This window comes from Athene cunicularia, assembly GCF_003259725.1.
Source record: "Athene cunicularia isolate RWA chromosome 3 unlocalized genomic scaffold, athCun1 chr3_part1, whole genome shotgun sequence".
In the NCBI taxonomy this organism is placed as follows: domain Eukaryota; kingdom Metazoa; phylum Chordata; class Aves; order Strigiformes; family Strigidae; genus Athene; species Athene cunicularia.
This window is the reverse complement of record NW_020799097.1, coordinates 112,023,649-112,042,981: the sequence shown is the minus strand read 5'-3', so window position 1 is coordinate 112,042,981 and position 19,333 is coordinate 112,023,649. Positions and strand designations below refer to the sequence as shown.

The window sequence follows — 19,333 nt, the reverse complement described above, 5'->3', positions numbered from 1 at the left end:
AGTAGCAGAATTCTGCTACTGCTTCCTACACAAGAAAAAAGACACTCTGTTTTTCAGTTCACAGGTGTACACCTGGCACAACAGCAGCCCTCCCACGCAGCTGCCTCTGCCTTCCCCATCTTTCTCTTAAAAAGTTGTGCTTTCATCTAGCGAGTACCAGGCATGCTCCTTCACTGAGGTTGCCAGGTCATAAGTTTCTGCAGCACGAGTTTTGCTTTAGGATATTTGTAAGGGTTTAGGTTTTGTTTTGGTTTGTGTTTTAGTTTGACTTTTCAAGGAAATGTTTGTTGCAGTATTTTTTCAGCACTTGTTTTTACACAAGTAACTATATTTTACACAAGTAACTATATATAAGATGATCATATTTCATTTGCATTTGCTAGTGCTGCTGTCTTGATTTCTTTAGCATTATCAGAACAACACCTGTTTGCCCATCAATACAAACAAAATGTTAATACCAAGCTGTCTTACTCTATACTAAATTCCAGGAGGAGAAGCACTGCAATAGGAAACTTCAATCAAGGTACATTTTGTAAGGAACAGATAAAGGACAATCTTTAGCTGATACCACAGATGTGGTGCCAACACAAAGTTGCTGGGGAAATGTATTCAGGTCACAGATTTTATTAAGAGGAGTGACAACAGAAAATGGCTTAACAGCTAAATGAGGCTAAAAATAATGAGAAATACAGTATCGGGTTAATCTCTTCTACAGCAAATTAGCAAGGTAGCAACGTTCCTCTTCCCTCCCCAAATCAGTGGCGTTGACTCAGTAAGCACTGCTGAGATTTTGTTATTTTTGTTAATGATTCCCAGACTGCTTTTTCATGTCCTCACCCCCATCACTGCCCTCCTAATGAAGTTGGTGTACAGTGACAGGACACAGCAGAGCACGAAATCTTCCTCATGTTAATCCTACCAAATGCCTTAAGGTTTAATCCCATTTCAACACTGTCAAACGGCTAATTTAATAGTATTTGCTTATGCAGCAGGCAAAGAAATGGGACAGTGTTTCTTTACGCTGCAACTGTCACGAATTGCACCAAGCAATTTTACACTCTGCTTCTGGCAATGTTCCCCTAGCTTCTGCTGCTCTTTCACCCTGCTGCCAGTGTCCCAACACTGCTTTTAAACTGCAGCCAACAGCTCCCTCTCTCCTTCCAAAGAGGAAGAGGCCTCTCCCAGAGCCTCACCCTTCAGTCTCATTTCCTTATTTCAGAAGCAGGTTCACTGGAACTGAAAGCAGCCCCACAGCATTAGCTTTGACAAAGCAGCAATAACCTTGATCTTACGTCTTCTACCTAAACCATTCCACAATGGCAAGCTTTTTTTTTTTAGTAAGGTTGTTAATCGAGGGTAAGTTTTCACGCTGAACCTTGCCTGAGAACAGGCACAGCATGCAGTACTACCTCAGACATCACTCTGGTCTCAGGTTTTTCCCTTCTGACCATCATCTAGATGCCTAAAAAGCTCCCCTACAAATCTGGGGGGAAGGTGACGCCGCAGGCTCCTCACGACAAGAGACAAGCGAACCCTGACTGCAACCCCGCCAGCTCTGCCCTGACGCCGCCATAGCGCCCTCGCTTCCGCGCCTGCGCACTGCAACGCGCCCGCCCCTAAAATGGCGGCCCCGTCACGCGCGCCTCACGTGACGCTCCCTGCCCTCTCGCCGCCGCCGCTGGCGCGCGTGCTCCCCCATGGTGCTCCGCGCTGCCCTTTGCCCCCGGAAGCGCTGCTCGCCGCCTTGTCCGGAGCTGCTGCCGCCGCTGTTGCCGCTGCCTAGGGCTGCGGTCCGGCAGCCCCCTCTCTCCGCACCTCCGGTCCGCCATGGGAGTCCCGGCCTTCTTTCGCTGGCTCAGCCGCAAATACCCCTCCATCATCGTTAACTGCGTGGAGGAGAAGGTGAGGCGGGCCTCGCGCCCCGGGACGGGGTCGAGCCCTCTGGCCGCCGCCCCCGTGACTCCCTGCGACTGAAGGAGCGCTGTGTGTCGGGAGGGGGCCGAGGGGCGATCTAGGCAATTTGGGAAGTATTACCCGCCGGTACTTAGCGCCTCCAGCTTCCTCTTCACTTTTTCGGGCGTTCCGCGTGCCTTTTCAAGGGGTTTGAGGGGGGGTGGGGTGTTATTGCGTTTGTTGGTTTTTGGTTTGTTTTTTTTTTCTTTGAACGGGGTGCTTTTAATCTCGGTGAAAGCGGTCGATGTCGAGAACTTAACGCGCCTGCTTGGTTTCCACTCACGTACATGAGGTGTTCAGTGGTTTGGGAGGAGTTGAGGGTGTGGAGCAGGGTATCGTGTTTCTCCTACAATTTTCTAGCCTTCGGATGGCTCATTGAAATATGAGCCCTTCCCAGCATAGTAGTCTCTGGCTTTGTGTTGCTTCGGGCAATAAAAGTAGGTTTTGTGAAAGTGTTTGTCAAAATTTAGGGTGACGAAGGAGTGGCGGGGATACTTCATTCTGTTTCTTGTTTTGTTTCTGTGTATGTTCTTCCTAGTGTTTGGTTTTCAACAATATTTTCGTAAATTACAAGCTGAAGCAAGCTTTAGGACTCGTTGAAAATAAAAGTGAAGCTGTCTGCCTTGAAAAGAGTAAGGAAATACAAGTATAAATGGTTAAAAGTAACTTGTGGGTCTGGAAACTCATCTGTCTCCATGAGCCCACTGTATTTGCAGGCAGATCGGTTCCGTGATCCAGCTAGTGATGGAGTCAGGAAAGCCAGTGCCAGCACAGGAGTGAGGGCAGGAATGAGACATTTGAGAAGAAATTGGACTTCCATTTATAGCTGCATGGGCTTTATGCAAGATTAAAATGGTATCTTGGTATACATATGGTCATACACTTCCTTAGGCTCTCATTCTCCTAGCATTTGAATACTTCACAGTTGTATCATTTTCAGATCTTGTTAACTATTTTTGTCAGTCTTTTCCTTCATGTATTAGTGTTTCTGCAGCTTCCTACTTTAATATTTATTTCTTTGTAATGTGTGCACTGCCACAGGATATCATGCTTGCATTCAAGAATTAAAACAAGTCTGTAGTTGTACACTTTAACCTTGAGCAGCTTTGGCTTTTTTGTTTCATTGCTGTTATTTTCTGTGATGAAATACCTCCTGCCCAAACAGGGAGCTGATTTTTTTGAAAGACATCCTCTAAAATCTGTCTTTTCATAGAAACAAAAGAAGCTTTTTGGTGAAGGCTCAGTCCTAATCTAACTGCTGTACTCCACAAGTCATCTTCATTAATCTGCACCTTGTAGTAGGTATGGATGATTGCTTTAAGCTGGCTGATCACTGTCTTCAGCTGATGGCTTGTGTTTATGCTTTCCCTTGCACCAGCACAAAGGTCTGTACAGTTAGCCGGGGAGCCCTTTCTAGGAGATAATGCAGCTGAAATAATATTTGTTTATATGTTTATGCTAGGCAGCTTCTTGGATAGGCTGGTTCCTTTGTGCATGTCACTGTGGCCACGTGAATGCTTGAACCATCTGTTCTAGGGACACGGTAGGAGATGGAAGGTGACAGGCAGAAGGGAGGTGTTTCCCTTCAGTGACAGTGCAGGCTTCCGTTGGGTTTGAATAGCTGCACTATGGTAGCTTTACAGTGCAAGTAAAGTGCAACTCTCTTCAGGGCTAACAGCCAAAGTTTTTCAGAGAAGATGAACTCATGAGTTTATGCTTCCAAACTGGTTTTCCTGTACAGTTTTCCAAATAATTTGTATCATTTTTTTTTGTCAGGTTGTATTAGCTGCATTGTGCTCTTCTTCATAATACTGTTTTTGAAAGTTCATGTACCTGCTGCTGAGCATGTGCTGTGGCTTCTGTCTTTTTGCTACCTTCTATCCCTCACTGGGAGAGACATGCCTTGCATTTGGGAAACACTGTGCTGTGAAGGAGATAAGTAGAAATGTGTGGGCAAGGTGGAGAAGGTAAGGGGAAAGTAAAGTGGTTGTATTATTGGCACTGGTTTCTTTTTGACTGCATGTATTACCTGCCTGCCTTCAGCAAGATTCAGTGTATGTGAATGGCAGGCAGATCAGTTCTAGTATTAGGTTCTTCTGAACACATTCAGGATGTTACTGCATTTTGGATTTAGGTCATGAAACAGAATTGTAGATTTGGATTAATCAGATGTTGAACAGTTAATACCGTGATTTACTCTTTTGCTTTTGTTACAATTGTGGTTTCAGGTAGGCTCTCTCAGCATGACGTGTGAAGTTTATTTTACCTGTAGCTGCAAGAGTGGATTTTTTTTTATTCCATTGGGTAGATAAGATTTGAGGATTTGTCTGCCTGGGGGAACTACTACAGAAAAAGGTGATTTGTGGGTTTACAAGTATGGCTTAATAGCTGCTCACATGAGTGTTTACTCTGGAATAAGCTGTTGAGAGCTAGTAGTGATTGTTGTGGTTGCTTTACCAAACTCGTTTTTTATGTCATCTCTGATGTCATTTATTCTGAAGATCTGGGTAACCCTCAGTTTAGAGGGCTGTACAGTACATGTGTCATGTTCATGTCTGCTGGAGAAAAGTGGGTGGCAATGGTACCTGAGGGGGGGATTGGAGAATGATGTATCTCTACCAGCTACACCTATTGAGCAAATGACTGATGACATGGCATTTACTTTCTCCCAGCCAGGGCTGTGGGTCTTTGGAGTACTAACATCTGGATATGTGTGTGTGTGTGTGTATGTACCTGCCTGTTGTCTTCAACTCGTGCTGGTTGATTTGCTTTATCACCTTTCACCAAATCCTGGAACTCACACAGGTGAACAGTTTGTTCTTTTGTTTACAGTCAGCATCACAACTGGCTGTACAGTCTAAGCCTTTTGTTCACCAAAGCCCCCTTTCATTCATTACATCAAAAGTTCACCTGCATGAATGAACATCCGTTTCAACAGTAAAGTTAGACTGTGGAGAGAGCAGCTTTAATAGTTATCTGTCATATTTATAACCACACTGGCAAGATAGCCTTGGCACTCGGTAACCATGAGGTGAAGTTTAGTTGTGATGTTTTGAAGCAGTGTTCTTCTGATCAAAAGGGTGCATATAGAGTTTTGACAGTATAACGTAGATTTTCTTACAGGTTTGTTTTCGCTGTGAATAGGTGGTTTACATTTTTGTCCTACAAGCTTGTCTAGTTGTTTCTGTCTAATGCTTTAAGAACTGTGTAGAAGTGGTCAAAATTTAAACAGCAAATATATATATCTGCAATCTGTAACAATTAAGTACAGTTTTCTCTAAGAGCATAAGACTTATCTTTTCCATCACATTTGTAAACATTTAGATTAATCTTTATGTATTCAAAGCTACTCTAATATTTAGGTGAAATAAGCGTTTGTATAGTCTTGGTTTTACTGTGCTTGTCTTTTTTTTTTTTATCTTTAATAATTGAGCTTGTAACAGCAAATATTCATTATTAAAAGATATGACAAATTCCATGGGGCTAAGTTAGAATTACTGTACCTGAGGTGTCAGATCCTGATGTCCTCATCCGTGTTGATTTGTTCCAACTTAAGAGCACATCGCAATTATGGTAAGGAAGCACATGGATAAATCATATTCATTAAGTATTTTTATATTCAAATCTAATCATAAATTTGCGAGCGGACTAGGACAGTAGTGAGAAGCTGTAGTTTGTCTTACTGTAGATGAATTTAAACTTCTCTCACGATGTAATCAGCTCTATGTGTATTTTAGGATTGCTTATAAATCTCTCTAATCAGAAATTTTGTATCTCACGGTAGCTTGTCTCTTTGAAATATTAAAAAGTTGATCCTTTTTCTCTTACCTTGCTACATTATTTCTTCTTCTTAAATCTGATTAATCTTCTTAAGCTGAGCAAGAAGAATAAGAGGAAGATCTTGAAGATAATATAAAATCCAGGAGAGAATATTCTTAATCAAATTCATAGAAATTAATAAAGCTGTAACTAAAGTATCATATTTGAAGATCTATTTTCAATGGTTTCAAAAGAGGTTGTAGATTAAAAGTGAACAGTTTGTTATATCACAAGAGATATCACTCCCAGATACTTAAACCTTTTACAGGGCTGTTACATTAAAAATCTGATAGGTTTATGAGGATGTAATGGTGAAGTTGCTGACATAGCACTGTGCAGATGAAAACTGAATGGCTTTCGAAGCCATCTGAAAGAGATTGTACTTATTTTGCTTTACCTTCAAGGCTGAAAGTAAGATCTGTGATGGGGGCAGTTTTATTTTCCATATCACATAGTTGTAAGCCTTTGATATCTTCTGAGTCACATTTAGCTCTGGCAAGAGGTTTGATGAAAGATCAAGTAGAACACAATGCAAGCTTCTCGTCCTGTTATCTGATGTAAACCAGAATGAATATTATTCTTCTAGAATTGTAAGTCTTGGTTGCCCAGAGTAATTTTATTAGAACTGCAAGCTACAGTACAGCATTTGTACCTGACAATTAGTTTCTTAGAAAACCATGTGACTTTCGTGTGTGTGTGTGTGTTATAGAAAGTTCACTAAAGGAAGCAAACAATGGGCAAGACTTCATCTGTCGGGATTTGACTAGTTTGGATGAATAGTATAAGATAGATGTGAATGAGCAGAGATTTCACCTGTTTCAAAGATGTGAAATAGAGGGACTTACTGTTTGGTTATTTAAAAATTACATCACAAAATTGCCTTGGAAGAATTCCATACACCTGTAACTGAAAAATGTAAATACTGAATATTTATTTTGCTTTAGAGGTTTTAATTTTTGCCTTTTAAGACTGCAATAAGTTCAGCTAGTTCTGCTGCTTCTCTAAGCAGGAAAATTGTAAGGAGGATGATGGTACTATCTGTAAGGCTTTTTTTTCCTTTTGGATCTGATAGTTTGATCTCTGCATTAGAAATATGGAAACTCATTTAATGAGTAGTGGGCAGCAAGTCTGCAAATAGAAGTTCAGAGGAAATGCTTGATGTTGGTTCATCAGCTACCAGTAAGTTTCACGTGAATGAGAGAACCAGCAATATCACATTTTTCCTTCCTGTCTCATGCGATCCTGTGATCATAGTCTTTATGTAACAACATGACATTAATTTTGTTTTAATTTTGCTTTACGCCAAGCTGTTAAAGAGTATGCTTCATTCCAACTTTGCGATGTTATAACCCTTTCTGGTCATAATTACTCTGAAAATCATTTGACTTTTTCTTGATCAGCTTATGTCTCTTCCATCACTGATGCTGTTGATGTTTGAGTGGTCTACATGTTGGCTGGTGTTATTGCTTTGAAAAGGGGGAATGCCAAGTTGCTCACAATTCCTGTGAGAGACTTGTTAGTTGCCTTTTGACCAAACTAAATGAAACAATAAAACTCCAAACAAAACAAACCCTAGCATATGGTGAGGAAAAAAAAATTAAGGTGGTTGCTAATCCACCTTGTAGGGTAGCCACTCTGAAACACTCACCAGTGTTTCAAAACTGCTTGCTTTGACAGCTTGGGAGAAGGGGATGAAGGTTGTTTGTTTTGGTTTTTTTTTTTTATGTAGGTGTTACAGTGCCAACTCCAGTTTCTGCTCTGGGGCTGATTAGAGAGACTGTTCTCTTCACCTAGATAGTTACTTGTTATTGACATGACAGCACATACGGTATAATGTGGGATTATTTATTACTTCCAATTCAGCAGAGATTTGTTTTCTCTGTACTTCCGGCTTTACCTTGTAACACCTGTTGTAAGTGTTCAAGAATGTCAGAGTAGTACAGGAACATAGGTGGCTATAGGTGGTTTAGGTTCTAAGTTAGGTTATAAGTTCACATCGAGTTTACTATTTGCACTGTGGCCTGGGTTTCATGTTCATTAGGCAGCAGCCTGGCAGTAGAAAAAGCACTGACGTAGAGGAAGTGCAGCATTAGAGTAAAACATTTATGTACTTGTGGAAGATAAAGACTGGATTTTCTTTAGCATTTCAAATATATCCACAGAAAAACTCAGAGGCAGGAGTTGAATAATTCAGGTGTTTGAGCATCTTGGTGCATTTGATAGTCATGAGGAAAGACAGATATATATATATATACCCGCAAAGAGGAGATATGGCTGGTGGAATGTGAAAGGATCTCCTTCTCAGTGTAGAGGAGTCTGGGAGAAGACCTCTTTCTCATTGTCCTTTGCTCATCAGGATGTGCTGATATACTTTGGGAAGCTTGTCAGCCATAGATGAATCACTTCTACTGCCCTGACTCCCCAGTTGTGTGTGTGACTGAAATTTTGGATTGCAGTGAGAAAAGGCAGAGGTGTGAGTTTGTTTGGATGTGTCAAGCTGGGGAACTAAGTGTTTAAAGTAGAAGGACTTCAATTCTTCTTGTTTATAATACATGCCAATCAGCAGAAGTGAACCAACTCTGCCGTAACACATCATAACATCTTCTAGTTGCACTTGTTTATAAACATTTTTTTTAAAAAGGAAGTGCTATTTTAATAGTGTAAGCATGCATCTTCAGGTAATTATGTGGGTAGCTACCTTTTTTTTCCTACTGCTCTTAGAAAAAATAAACTATGAGTGTGTACATTAATAACTCTTTTGGTTGTGATAAATACTTCTCTAACCAAGTACTACAGTATTTGTTTTGACTGTGTTCACAGGCTAAAGAGTGCAATGGTGTCAAGGCTCCAATTGATACAAGCAAACCTAACCCTAATGAGGTGGAGTTTGATAACCTATACTTGGATATGAATGGTATAATTCACCCTTGTACACATCCAGAAGACAAGTAAGGCAATTTTTGTGTCTCTTTACAAATAGGATTTAATGATAGCATTTCAGATATTAAATTGAATGCCCTATGTTTTAGGCCAGCACCCAAAAATGAAGATGAAATGATGGTTGCGATTTTTGAGTATATTGACAGGATCTTCAATATTGTAAGACCAAGGCGACTTCTTTACATGGCTATAGATGGAGTAGTAAGTATTGATATATTTCGTTCTCATTAATGGCAGTTAGTAAAATTAGGGTATTTACCATTCACTCTTGTAAGATCATTTGAGAAATACTTTTCTAACATGAAAAACTACAGGTAAAATATACTGTTAAGTTCATTTGGGTGAGGGTAATTAAAAGTATTCATGGGTTTAGTTGTCCATGGGGTTGTGTGAGCTGGTTAATGCAGTCTATTGTAGTCTGAACTTTGCTTCTGAAAAGCAGGAAACTTCTGTAAGACAGTAACACTCTGAAACTACTTATGTTCCTTCGTTCTGTGGCTTTAGTAAAAACTTATGTCACAGCCTGGGAAAGACCAGAAAACTGTTTAAACAGATGCACTTCAAATGGCCAGTGGCTCATTTGTGCTGCGACATGTTTCACAGGCTAGCCTAAGGTACATTTGAGACTGGAAGCTTGTCTCTCTTCATCCCTGATTCTCCGTACATCAGTTGGTCTAACGAAAGATGCCAGCTTTTCTTAATAACTTTGCTCTACTGAGTATTTTTCTATCCAGATGGCATAGTCTTACTGAGAAATGCCCAAATGGCCTAGCAGAGACTGCTGGTAGGCTCTATAAGCTTTGGCTGTTTCTCTAGGCTTTTTGGTTTCTCAAAGGTAAAATGAGCATCATTAAGTAGAAAGATTTTTAACCTTGACTTGAAGTGCAGGAATTCCTAAAATATGTGTTATATAGAAATAATCCCAGCTAAATGTTACTGTAGCCTTTTAAAAACATCAACATTCCCACCATAAGCAATAGCTAACTACTGTCTGCCGTAGTCTTTTTATTGTCAAGAGTTATGAATACAATTATAGGAGTTTCTTGTTGGAGATAGGGTATGTAATAAATAAAGGTTTCAGATACACTGTAAAGTTTCATATATTTTGCAAGGGAAACTTAACAGAAATCCCTATTTCAGCTACAGTTTAGACTGATGTCTTGTTAAATGCTTGTGTAATTACAAACTGGCCAATTTCAAAAGACTTGTCTGCCAGAAACAACTAGCAGAAAGGGAGTGATTGTTCAGATGCAATAACAGAACCAAGCATTGTGATACCTTTTTTTAGGCTCCACGTGCAAAAATGAACCAACAGCGGTCAAGAAGATTCAGAGCATCAAAGGAGGGCATGGAAGCTGCTGAAGAGAAGCAAAAAATAAGACAAGAAATTCTGGCAAAAGGTAGAACTGTGACCATATCATATTTTTCAAGTGAGACTCACCTTGTTTGTTTTGAATGCTGCAGTAAGGTTTAGAAAAGGGATATCTAGCTTAGTGTGTATTTGTCTGTGCATTACTAGGAGAAGGAGGGTATAGCAAGCCTACGGAAGGGTGGATCTGTGTTTTCCAAAGTTAAGAACAAAGATAAAACAAAATATCACTTTTTTTCTTCTTCTGTCTCCTGCCTGAAATGGATTTGTGTTGAATACTCTTAATTCCTTTAGAAAAAAATTGAACAGAAGAGCAGAGATAAATGTAGCAGTGAGAAACTAACCAAAACTCTTATGGAAGGAGGTACAGATTTGTAGGGCTTGATGAAGGGAGAGCTGAGGCTTAAAAGCAGGGATCAAATAAAAATACTACTGCATGGGAATAATGAACCGCAAGCAAGGCTAGTTATTTCACAGCAGAAACTCTAAACTCAGTGAGGAAACAAAGTCAGTGCAACTTTCTAAGGTTGACAATGACATGACTCAAGAGAAAGGAGTGTGTGTAGCTGAAGCATGCTGTCTAGTCTGGAGCAATTACTTTAGGTGACTCTGTAGGAGGAGTGAATGCTGCAGCCCAAGTGAGAAGGCCATTGTATAACCTAGTTAGAGATTTAAAAGGTGGGACAAAGACTTTTTTTAACATTTCTTTCTGTAGCATTTCTGGACTACGCAGATCCTTTATGAAGCTCAGAGATGAGAGAAGTTGATGTAGCCCAAGTAAATAGATAGTGGAAACACAGGGGAGAATATGTAAGGAAAAAATTATTTCCTAATGTCTTACCTCATTTAGCAAGAGTTTTCTTTCACAGTCTTTTGACAGAATAGGTTATGAAATCACTTTCCTGAAGTAACAACATTTCTAAATGTACCAGCACTTTATTTTAAGGTTGAAGTAATGGCAAGAGCTGTTTTGCTGTTTTGTTAGGTTTTCTTTAATTAATTTTCAGTAAGTGTTAATTATTATCAGAGGAGCCATCTGGGTTTTTATCATGCAAATATTTTTTTAATATTCCATATTGACTTACTTCTGTTAAATGTTTTTATTGCTCTAGGTGGCATTCTTCCTCCAGAAGAAGTGAAAGAGAGATTCGACAGCAACTGTATTACCCCAGTAAGTAATCCTGCACTTTAACCAGCAATTGCCAGTGTCTGAATGAAGGTTTAATTTATCTTCTTCTGTCACTTTTTAGGGAACTGAGTTTATGGACAATCTTGCTAAATGTCTCCGCTATTACATTGCTGACCGTTTGAACAGTGACCCAGGGTGGAAAAATTTGACAGTAAGTTTCACAGTTTCATACTTCAGGAAAATTAAGGTGATCTATTAGGCTGGGTTGGAATATGATTGAAGAGTATAAATTTAACAGATCTGTCTCATCTTCTGGCACTGTGCTGTTACTAATAATGGACCAAGTTGCACATTCTGCTGGGACTTCAGAGATACATTTCATCCTAATAACACAGTCTAATGGCACCATTTGTTTTGATTTCTTTTAAGAGCAATGAAAAGATTTGATAGTAGAAACCACAATTGGATATAATGGGAGACAGGGTTTTAGGAATACTTTTTCTTTGTTTGGGAAAAAGTGACAGGATACATTGTATAGGTATTCTTTTCACTATTTCTTTTTTAACTCGTTTGCTACCTCAGGTAGGCTGCATTTTCTCTTGTTATTCTAATGGTAAAAGACAATAGATGACAGGCAATGAAAGTAATACATATCATCTTTCTGGACTCTGAAATTCTTTCCTCATGTTCCTCAACCACTCCACTCCCACTGACTTTTGTTTCTGACAACCCTTTGTTTGCTATGTACAGGAGGGCAGAATAGTCAGTCTTCTCAGATGCAGCTGTCTGTTTTATTTTCCCCAAGTTGACTGTTAAAGTGGTCTAATTAGAGGGCAGTTGACTCTGCTTAATTCCCTCCATCAGACATGAGTTTTATAAACACTAATGCTTATCTGGATGTCAGTGTAAGGAATTGTATAATGTGAGAGTGTACCAGTGTATCTATGAGTTTAAAAGGTCTAAATGGAAGAGGACATATGTCTGCTTTATCTGTTGGTTCCTTAGTGCATATTTTGATTGCCCTGATAATTTCGCAGGGAACTTAAAATATGTTAGTTAACAACATGATAATTTCAGTGGTGTTTGAATAAATATGTCTGCAGTATCCTAGAATTAGTCGAGAAAAATGAGGGTCTATTCATTGGTTCCAACCTCCTAAATAATTCCATTTTGAATCATAATATTCTAGGTAAAACTACAAATGAGAATTTCAAGTATTTAGAAGTCAGTTTCAGTATTCAGTATATGAACTACATAAGTTGGGGTTTTTTATTGTGGTGGCATAAATTGTTTACATAATTCAAATGTTTTGCAGGTTATTTTGTCTGATGCTAGTGCTCCTGGTGAAGGTGAACATAAAATCATGGATTACATTAGAAGACAAAGAGGTAAAATTCAAATAAATGTGAACATTTTGTTTTAAGTTGAAGTATGGTCAGTAATAATATATTTTATGTGACTTTGACAATGTAATTTTCTTTTGTGTAGCTCAACCAAACCATGACCCAAACACTCATCATTGTCTGTGTGGGGCTGATGGTGAGTTCTCTTTTGCTAGCAATGTGTCCTGTTAAGCTTTCTTTTGCTGTTTTGTGGTTGAATTGAGCTGTAGTTTTTAGACTTGTATTTGTGTAAATAATCCAGTGTATTTGTTAGGTTTTTGAAATCTGTGTGTAATATATAGCGCTGTCCATAGCTGAAGGGCTAACTTTCACTTAGTTGTACTATCTGGGTATTTTGTGGGTAGGCACATCTGTATGTTCTCACTTGCTTAACATAGAATGTACTTTGCTTTTAAACCTTTTTTTTTTTTTTTTTTTAAAAAAAAAAAGCTTAATAATGTTTATCCTTCATTCTATTTTATTCTTCTTTTTTGATTGGTAGCTGATCTGATTATGCTTGGGTTAGCTACACATGAACCAAACTTCACTATAATTAGGGAAGAGTTTAAACCAAATAAACCTAAGCCATGTGCTCTTTGTAACCAGATGGGTCATGAGGTTAAAGATTGCCAAGGTCTACCCAGAGAAAAACAAGGGAAGGTAAGGATTGAGCTTTTTCTAGAAATTCTTTTTATATATTAGCTAATTTATGTTTTAATGAGATCCTCAAATTGCTCTTGGTTTGAGCTGAAACGTAATACAAATAATATTATTGGAATTACCTAGCTTTCCTCTTATGTTAATAAGTAAAAATTGTACTTCTATAGCACAAAATTATTATGCCAAACTTAACATCCTCGCTTGTGGTGTTCTGTTGTTTGTTTTGTGGGATTTTTTTTCCACTGGTGAGAGAAAATCATCGGTAACTGAAGGCATACAAAGTAGCAAAATGCATGCTTGGCATAAGAACTAGAGAAACTGTACTTGTCTACCTCTTAACTCCTCTCAAAAGCCTTTAAAATTGAGCTGTAGAAACTTTAAGGTGAGCTTGGATGTAATGGAACTCTTTCCTTTTATTTTAGCACGATCAGTTTGCAGACAGTCTTCCTATTGCTGAACAAGAATTTATCTTCATCCGACTATGTGTTTTGCGAGAGGTATGTTGAAGCAGTTAGTTTATCTGCTTTATATAAATAAAGCTTTTAATCTCTAAAGGCAGTGTTTTCTAATGTCCTTTTTCTTTTTTGTGTGTGTGTGTTGCAGTATTTGGAAAGAGAACTCACTATGGCCAGTTTGCCTTTCACTTTTGATTTTGAAAGAAGTGTTGATGACTGGGTCTTTATGTGCTTCTTTGTGGGAAATGACTTTCTTCCTCATCTGCCATCTTTGGAGATCAGGTAGATGAGAATATATGTTTTCTTTTCCTGCAAGTATACCTACTGTGGTTTTAAATAAGAATCTCATGTTTTTGTTTGTTTGCTTTTAGGGAGGGAGCAATTGATCGCTTGGTTAACATATATAAAAATGTGGTGCACAAAACTGGGGTAAATTTTTTTTTTTATTCTTTAAAAGTATCTGTATGTTTGCTACAAAAATAGGCTTTTTTTAAACTATATTATTTTCTAATTTGCAGGGCTATCTCACAGAAAGTGGTTTTGTCAACCTACAGAGGGTCCAGATGATCATGTTAGCTGTTGGAGAAGTTGAAGATAGTATTTTCAAAAAGAGAAAAGATGACGATGTAATTTTTTTGTTACATTCTTGGAGTTTGGTTTTAATCATAGTTTGTTTTTTTATAAACTTTAGTGAATTTCTCTATACTCAAAAAAGAATTGCATGCTTCCAGTTGATTTTCTTTTCCTGGACTGCAAGGCCTCTTTTTTTCTGATTATTATCCCAAGCAACAGCAAAATGAAAACTGTACCTGAGTTTTGTTACTGCTTGTAGCTTTTTGAATAGTTGCCATTAAAAGCAAAGAGGGAATTGTTTTGTAATTTGGTACAACCTGTGGAATTGCAATCCATGAGCAGAGGTGAAATATGGAATTTGAATTCCAATTGCATTCTTGCCTTGAAGTACCTTCTGTCATTTGAAATGTGTCCATAAATCGTTGTTCTTTTGGTCTGTTTCTGCAGTTCGTGCAGTTTTTCTCAGATATATTCCAGTTTATTTATTAAGTACAGGGGATAAAAGATAAAACACTTTGTGAATCAAAGAGCAGAATTCCAGTCAAATACTACTGTGTCAGTAATAGCAAAATGTTTTGTTTATAACTGCCACAGCCTGTACTGTTCTTGAAGTGAAAATGCTAGTTTGATGTTCGAGTTTTCAGCTCCCATGGCCTGAGAATAAGAAATAGTTTTCCTTGAGCCTCTTATTTTCCTGTTTCTATGACTCTTGTGTGTCTCCTACTTTTTTTTTTTTTTGCTTTCTGGCACTGTTCCAGTGGAGACAATGGAGCTTGTGTCCTTTGACACTGCTGTCACCTTGAAGTAAGGCTATAGCTAAATTTAGTAGATCATACAAGCCATTACTGAAGTTATGGGGCTTTGAATACACAGCTAGGTTTAGAGCATAGAATAGAAAATTCTATCCCACTTCCATTGGATTTGCAGACACAAGAATTGACCTATGTCTTACGGAACACTACATAAAAACCTTATGGCCTTCAGGTCAATAGAAAATTATAATGAAATATTTTTTCAAGAAATCTGTATATTTGACTGACTTTATTTCTATTTATTCTCTATTTAGGATAACTTTAAAAGGAGACAAAAAGAAAAAAGAAAAAGAATGAAGGTAAACTAATTCCTTTCACAGTGTAAAAACTAGCAAGAATTAAAATGCATACTATAGCTTTCGCAGATGTGTTGGTTGAAACTGCAGTTGTAATCATGATATTTTCTGGCCCGTGTGTAAATTTATTTTTAAAGGGTTTTTTCTTGGCTTTTTGTAGACTGGAGCTTTGAAAGAAGGAATTGCATATTAAAGGTTTCTTAAAAAGGAAAGGAAGATGATGTAAACTGGATTTGCTTGATTAGAGTCACGTTTCTAAAAAAGCAAGGAAGGGTTATCCCAAACTATAATTATTTCAGATACTGAAACTTGCAAGCAAGTTGCCAAATCTCTCAGATGTAATAGAGAAGCATTAGCTGTTGTGGAAACATGTTTGCCCTTTCTGACCCATGTAAGCTGAATTCTTTCAAATTATGTTATTGGAACAATGTTGAGTTTTATTCTATGCACGAAATATTCTGATATTTTATAAAGGGGCTCTTGTATGTTCATTTTAACATAGCATTGTTCTTGGTTCGAACATTCAGATAAGCTTAGCTTCCAAAACTTTAGGGTCATATGATATCTCCACTCATGAGTACTGTCTAGATTTTGTGTTTATCTTTTAAATTACATATTTTCTGGCTATCCCTGTTAGAGGGGAAGAGGTTATTCACTTTGCTTACAAAGACTACATTCTTCCCAGTAAGTTAGATGAAGTCTCAGTTCCCCAAAATACTGCCTTTCAGCCCATGTAGAAAAGAACACAGGCACAAAATGCAGGGTTTGTTTGTTTTTTTTTTTTAAAGAGCTTAATAACTGTAGGAATCTAAGAGTCTCACTTGTGAATTGAGATTGTTAAATATAACTAAAGTTGAACTGCATGAGTAAATTATGCTTGTTTTATATAACATTAATCTGAAAATTGTGAGAGAGCATCAATCATGTTGCTGTGGAGATCACACAGCTTTTTCAGTATACTTGTCTACATTTATCTTTTAGAGAGATCAGCCTTCTTTTATTCCTGGTGGACAGTTTTCCCCTCAAGCTCTGGGAAATCGATCTAGTCCTCAAGCAATCAGTAACCCTAGACAAGCTGCCTTTGAGATGAGAATGCATGACAGACAGAATTCTGTAAGTAGATGTTCAAAGATATTTACACGTAGAAGGTCTTGCTCTGAACACATTTTTTTTCTACCCCAGCAAGCTTTCTTGAAAAATAAATTTTCTGATGTTTGCTTTTCAAGGAAGTGGCTTTTAATAACCAATTTTTATGAGACTACTTGAATAAAATTGTGTTCTTTATGTTAATGTTTGATATGGTACTGCTTATTAAATAGTTCTGGGAGGTTAATGTTCCTGAGTCAAATACGGTGGCTCTTCTCCCCAAACTTGTTTGCCAATTATGGAGTCAAACCTCCTTCTAAATTTTAGGAACTTTCTTAGAAGGTTTGTGAGGGACACAAACTGAATACTTGAGCTGGAGGTCTTTTAATGTTCTTTTTGGAATTTGTATACACACACAGACATAGATACCTGTATTTTGGAAATTTGTGATCTGCATAGCTGCATGTTTGGCAGCTGCTTTTGCTTTCCAAAACGTTGCTTTACACTGGGCAGAGGAGAAACTTAAGTTTTTTGAAAGGTACTAGAAAGTGAGGGAAAACTGGAAATAAGTTGAGTGCTGTGTTAGAAGTCTTGATTGTTGATTTTAAGTAACAATTACAACAAATATTTTCTTTTTGAGCGTAAACCTTCATCCGAACAGTGAACAAATTAAAGGTCCTCTTCATCATAAAGATGTGTATTCTGTCTCTTAAGTCTAAATACAATATACTTTTTCAAAGTATAATTTCTGCTATTCATACCTTTTAATCTTGAAACTTTTACACATGGGTTAAGCAAATCAGTTCCTTTATGGAGTGGGAGAAGTTTCTTTTAGACTATAATATTAAAACAGATAAATTTGAAAGGAGTTTAAAAGATCAGTTGTGAAGAAACTTGGAGTATTTCTGACAGTTCTGAATTACAAGCAGCATTTTTATGGTAGTCTGTGTATGCTTTTTTCATTGTTGCTGTAAAGTGAAATTGGAATATATCAAAAATAACATGTTTTAACAGTTTATACGGTCTTGTTTATTGCATCTTTTTCTCTCAAGTGCAATGAACTTCTTGGCCTACATGTATCAATGCCTGTCTTTTAATACAAAGATGTGTTGTTCTTTTACTTTGCTACTTGACTTAATAGCTTAAGGGTTATGTAGCTTTTGTCTTGAGTTTTTGGGGAACTAAAACCACTGCACATTATTATCACAAAGCTGTTAATTTTAACTTGAATTTAAAATGCCTAATAAATGCTTTCTCCTCCCCACAATTTATCTGTAATAATTCTGACCCTAGACAACTTCATCTCCAAATACCAGCCTCACTTCCGATGGCAGCCCATCCCTGACAGGAGGAATTAAGCGAAAAGCTGAAGATAGTGACAGTGAACCTGAGCCAGAGGATAATATCAGGTGAAACCATTTTTTGTAGCACTTTGTTAGGAAATTGCTGAAATAGATGCAGTCTAATTAATGCCATTTATCTAAGAGCAGCAGTGCCTTCAGATGCTTTTCTATGATCTTTTTATCCACTGGTAATTAATGTGGAGGGTTAGAATATTCAGTAAATTCCAGTGAGATGTGTAAGCTATAGCTGTTAAATCTAAGTATCTAGATTAGTATGCGTGCAGGTTTTCATCCTCCAAGCCACTACTCCCTTTGAGACCAAGCACTAGATTGGCTAGACATTCACTGCTCAGCTTTGATTATGTGAGCTGAATGCCGCTGTTTTGCAGTTGAATTTTTGAGCTATTTAACCCATAAAATTCAGTTATGTTCACATGTACAGTATTATTTATCTTGACTGCTGCAATATGTTTTCCTCCATATTTGATTTGTAGCAGGCCCTGTTTTGTCTATGACGAGTTTCTTTAAATGTCTTAGGATGGCTGGTCCCTAGATGATTAAGGGATAGGAATTTTATGAGAATTAACTGACAGTGAATTACCAGTGAGTCTGCATTTATCAAAGGTTTAAATCAAGCTATCGCTCTTTAAGTGAAGAGTGAAGGCTCTAACCATTTTTTGTTAAAGATTCTGCTCTTATAAATGCAACCAGTAGGTTTTTGTTTTCTGTAGAGTCTAGTGACACAGGTGGACATAGGAAAACAATAAGGGGGTTACTTTATTGTGAAGTACTGGTCACTAGTGTCCAGCACTGTTGTTGTGATGTATTTGTGATATCTAGCCCATCAAATTTTCCACTATCAAATATTTTAGCTCTCATTCTTATTTTCTTTCTTGTACGTGCAGGTCTGAATGGATTTTATTTTTTTTTTTAAATCAAGCAAGCAGAATTGTTACCTAAAATCAGGAAAAAAATTAATGTTGCTTTCCATTTGAGTTTTAGCAGAGATCTAAAAGAACCTTTAAGAGTTTTATAGCAACTAGTGTGAATGAACCATGCTGATTTACGAGTAGCAATAGTTTTGACAGGGTTGATATTGTCAACCAAAAGGGTATGCTACTTTTGTCTGCAGTTATTTAAGCTCTTTTGTAGCTTAGACTATTTATTCAGATCCTTTTCTGAGTAGAAAATAATTTTATGCTTCTCACGCTAAGTAGAAACAACTGCATAAATGTACTAGATTCAAGAGAATTTGCGAAAATTTATTTTGTGTTTAAAATGTCTTTAGAACTAATAGTTCAAGTCATCTGGCAGATTGTTTTTTTATTATCTTACAGAAAAGGCTTTTGAAATTTATGCAAGTGTCTAGCTGCCAGGGAGCTCCTGGGGTCAGATGTTCATAGACTGCAGGTGTTCTTGAGTCTGTCCTTCAAGACTTCAGTGCAACTAGCTCTGTCCTTACTCACCTGACTTTCTTAGTCTTGAAAACATCTCTTGGTTTTCCTACCTCCTCATC

The 19,333-nt window shown here is 37.7% G+C and overlaps 1 protein-coding gene across 1 annotated transcript in view; it reads left to right on the top strand.

Moving 5' to 3' along the window:
• The first annotated feature begins 1,720 nt into the window (after positions 1 to 1,720).
• The window catches only part of XRN2 (5'-3' exoribonuclease 2), a 50,621-nt gene continuing 33,008 nt past the window's right edge, over positions 1,721 to 19,333 (top strand). Inside the window, exons 1-16 of the mRNA XM_026845778.1 lie at positions 1,721 to 1,902; positions 8,593 to 8,720; positions 8,802 to 8,913; positions 10,001 to 10,112; positions 11,194 to 11,252; positions 11,332 to 11,421; positions 12,526 to 12,598; positions 12,699 to 12,749; positions 13,095 to 13,252; positions 13,675 to 13,749; positions 13,856 to 13,989; positions 14,079 to 14,136; positions 14,226 to 14,333; positions 15,347 to 15,391; positions 16,370 to 16,501; positions 17,768 to 17,883. Of these exons, the coding sequence (XP_026701579.1) occupies positions 1,828 to 1,902; positions 8,593 to 8,720; positions 8,802 to 8,913; positions 10,001 to 10,112; positions 11,194 to 11,252; positions 11,332 to 11,421; positions 12,526 to 12,598; positions 12,699 to 12,749; positions 13,095 to 13,252; positions 13,675 to 13,749; positions 13,856 to 13,989; positions 14,079 to 14,136; positions 14,226 to 14,333; positions 15,347 to 15,391; positions 16,370 to 16,501; positions 17,768 to 17,883 (1,526 nt within the window). The 5' untranslated portion in view covers positions 1,721 to 1,827. The remainder of the gene's footprint in view (positions 1,903 to 8,592; positions 8,721 to 8,801; positions 8,914 to 10,000; positions 10,113 to 11,193; positions 11,253 to 11,331; positions 11,422 to 12,525; positions 12,599 to 12,698; positions 12,750 to 13,094; positions 13,253 to 13,674; positions 13,750 to 13,855; positions 13,990 to 14,078; positions 14,137 to 14,225; positions 14,334 to 15,346; positions 15,392 to 16,369; positions 16,502 to 17,767; positions 17,884 to 19,333) is intronic.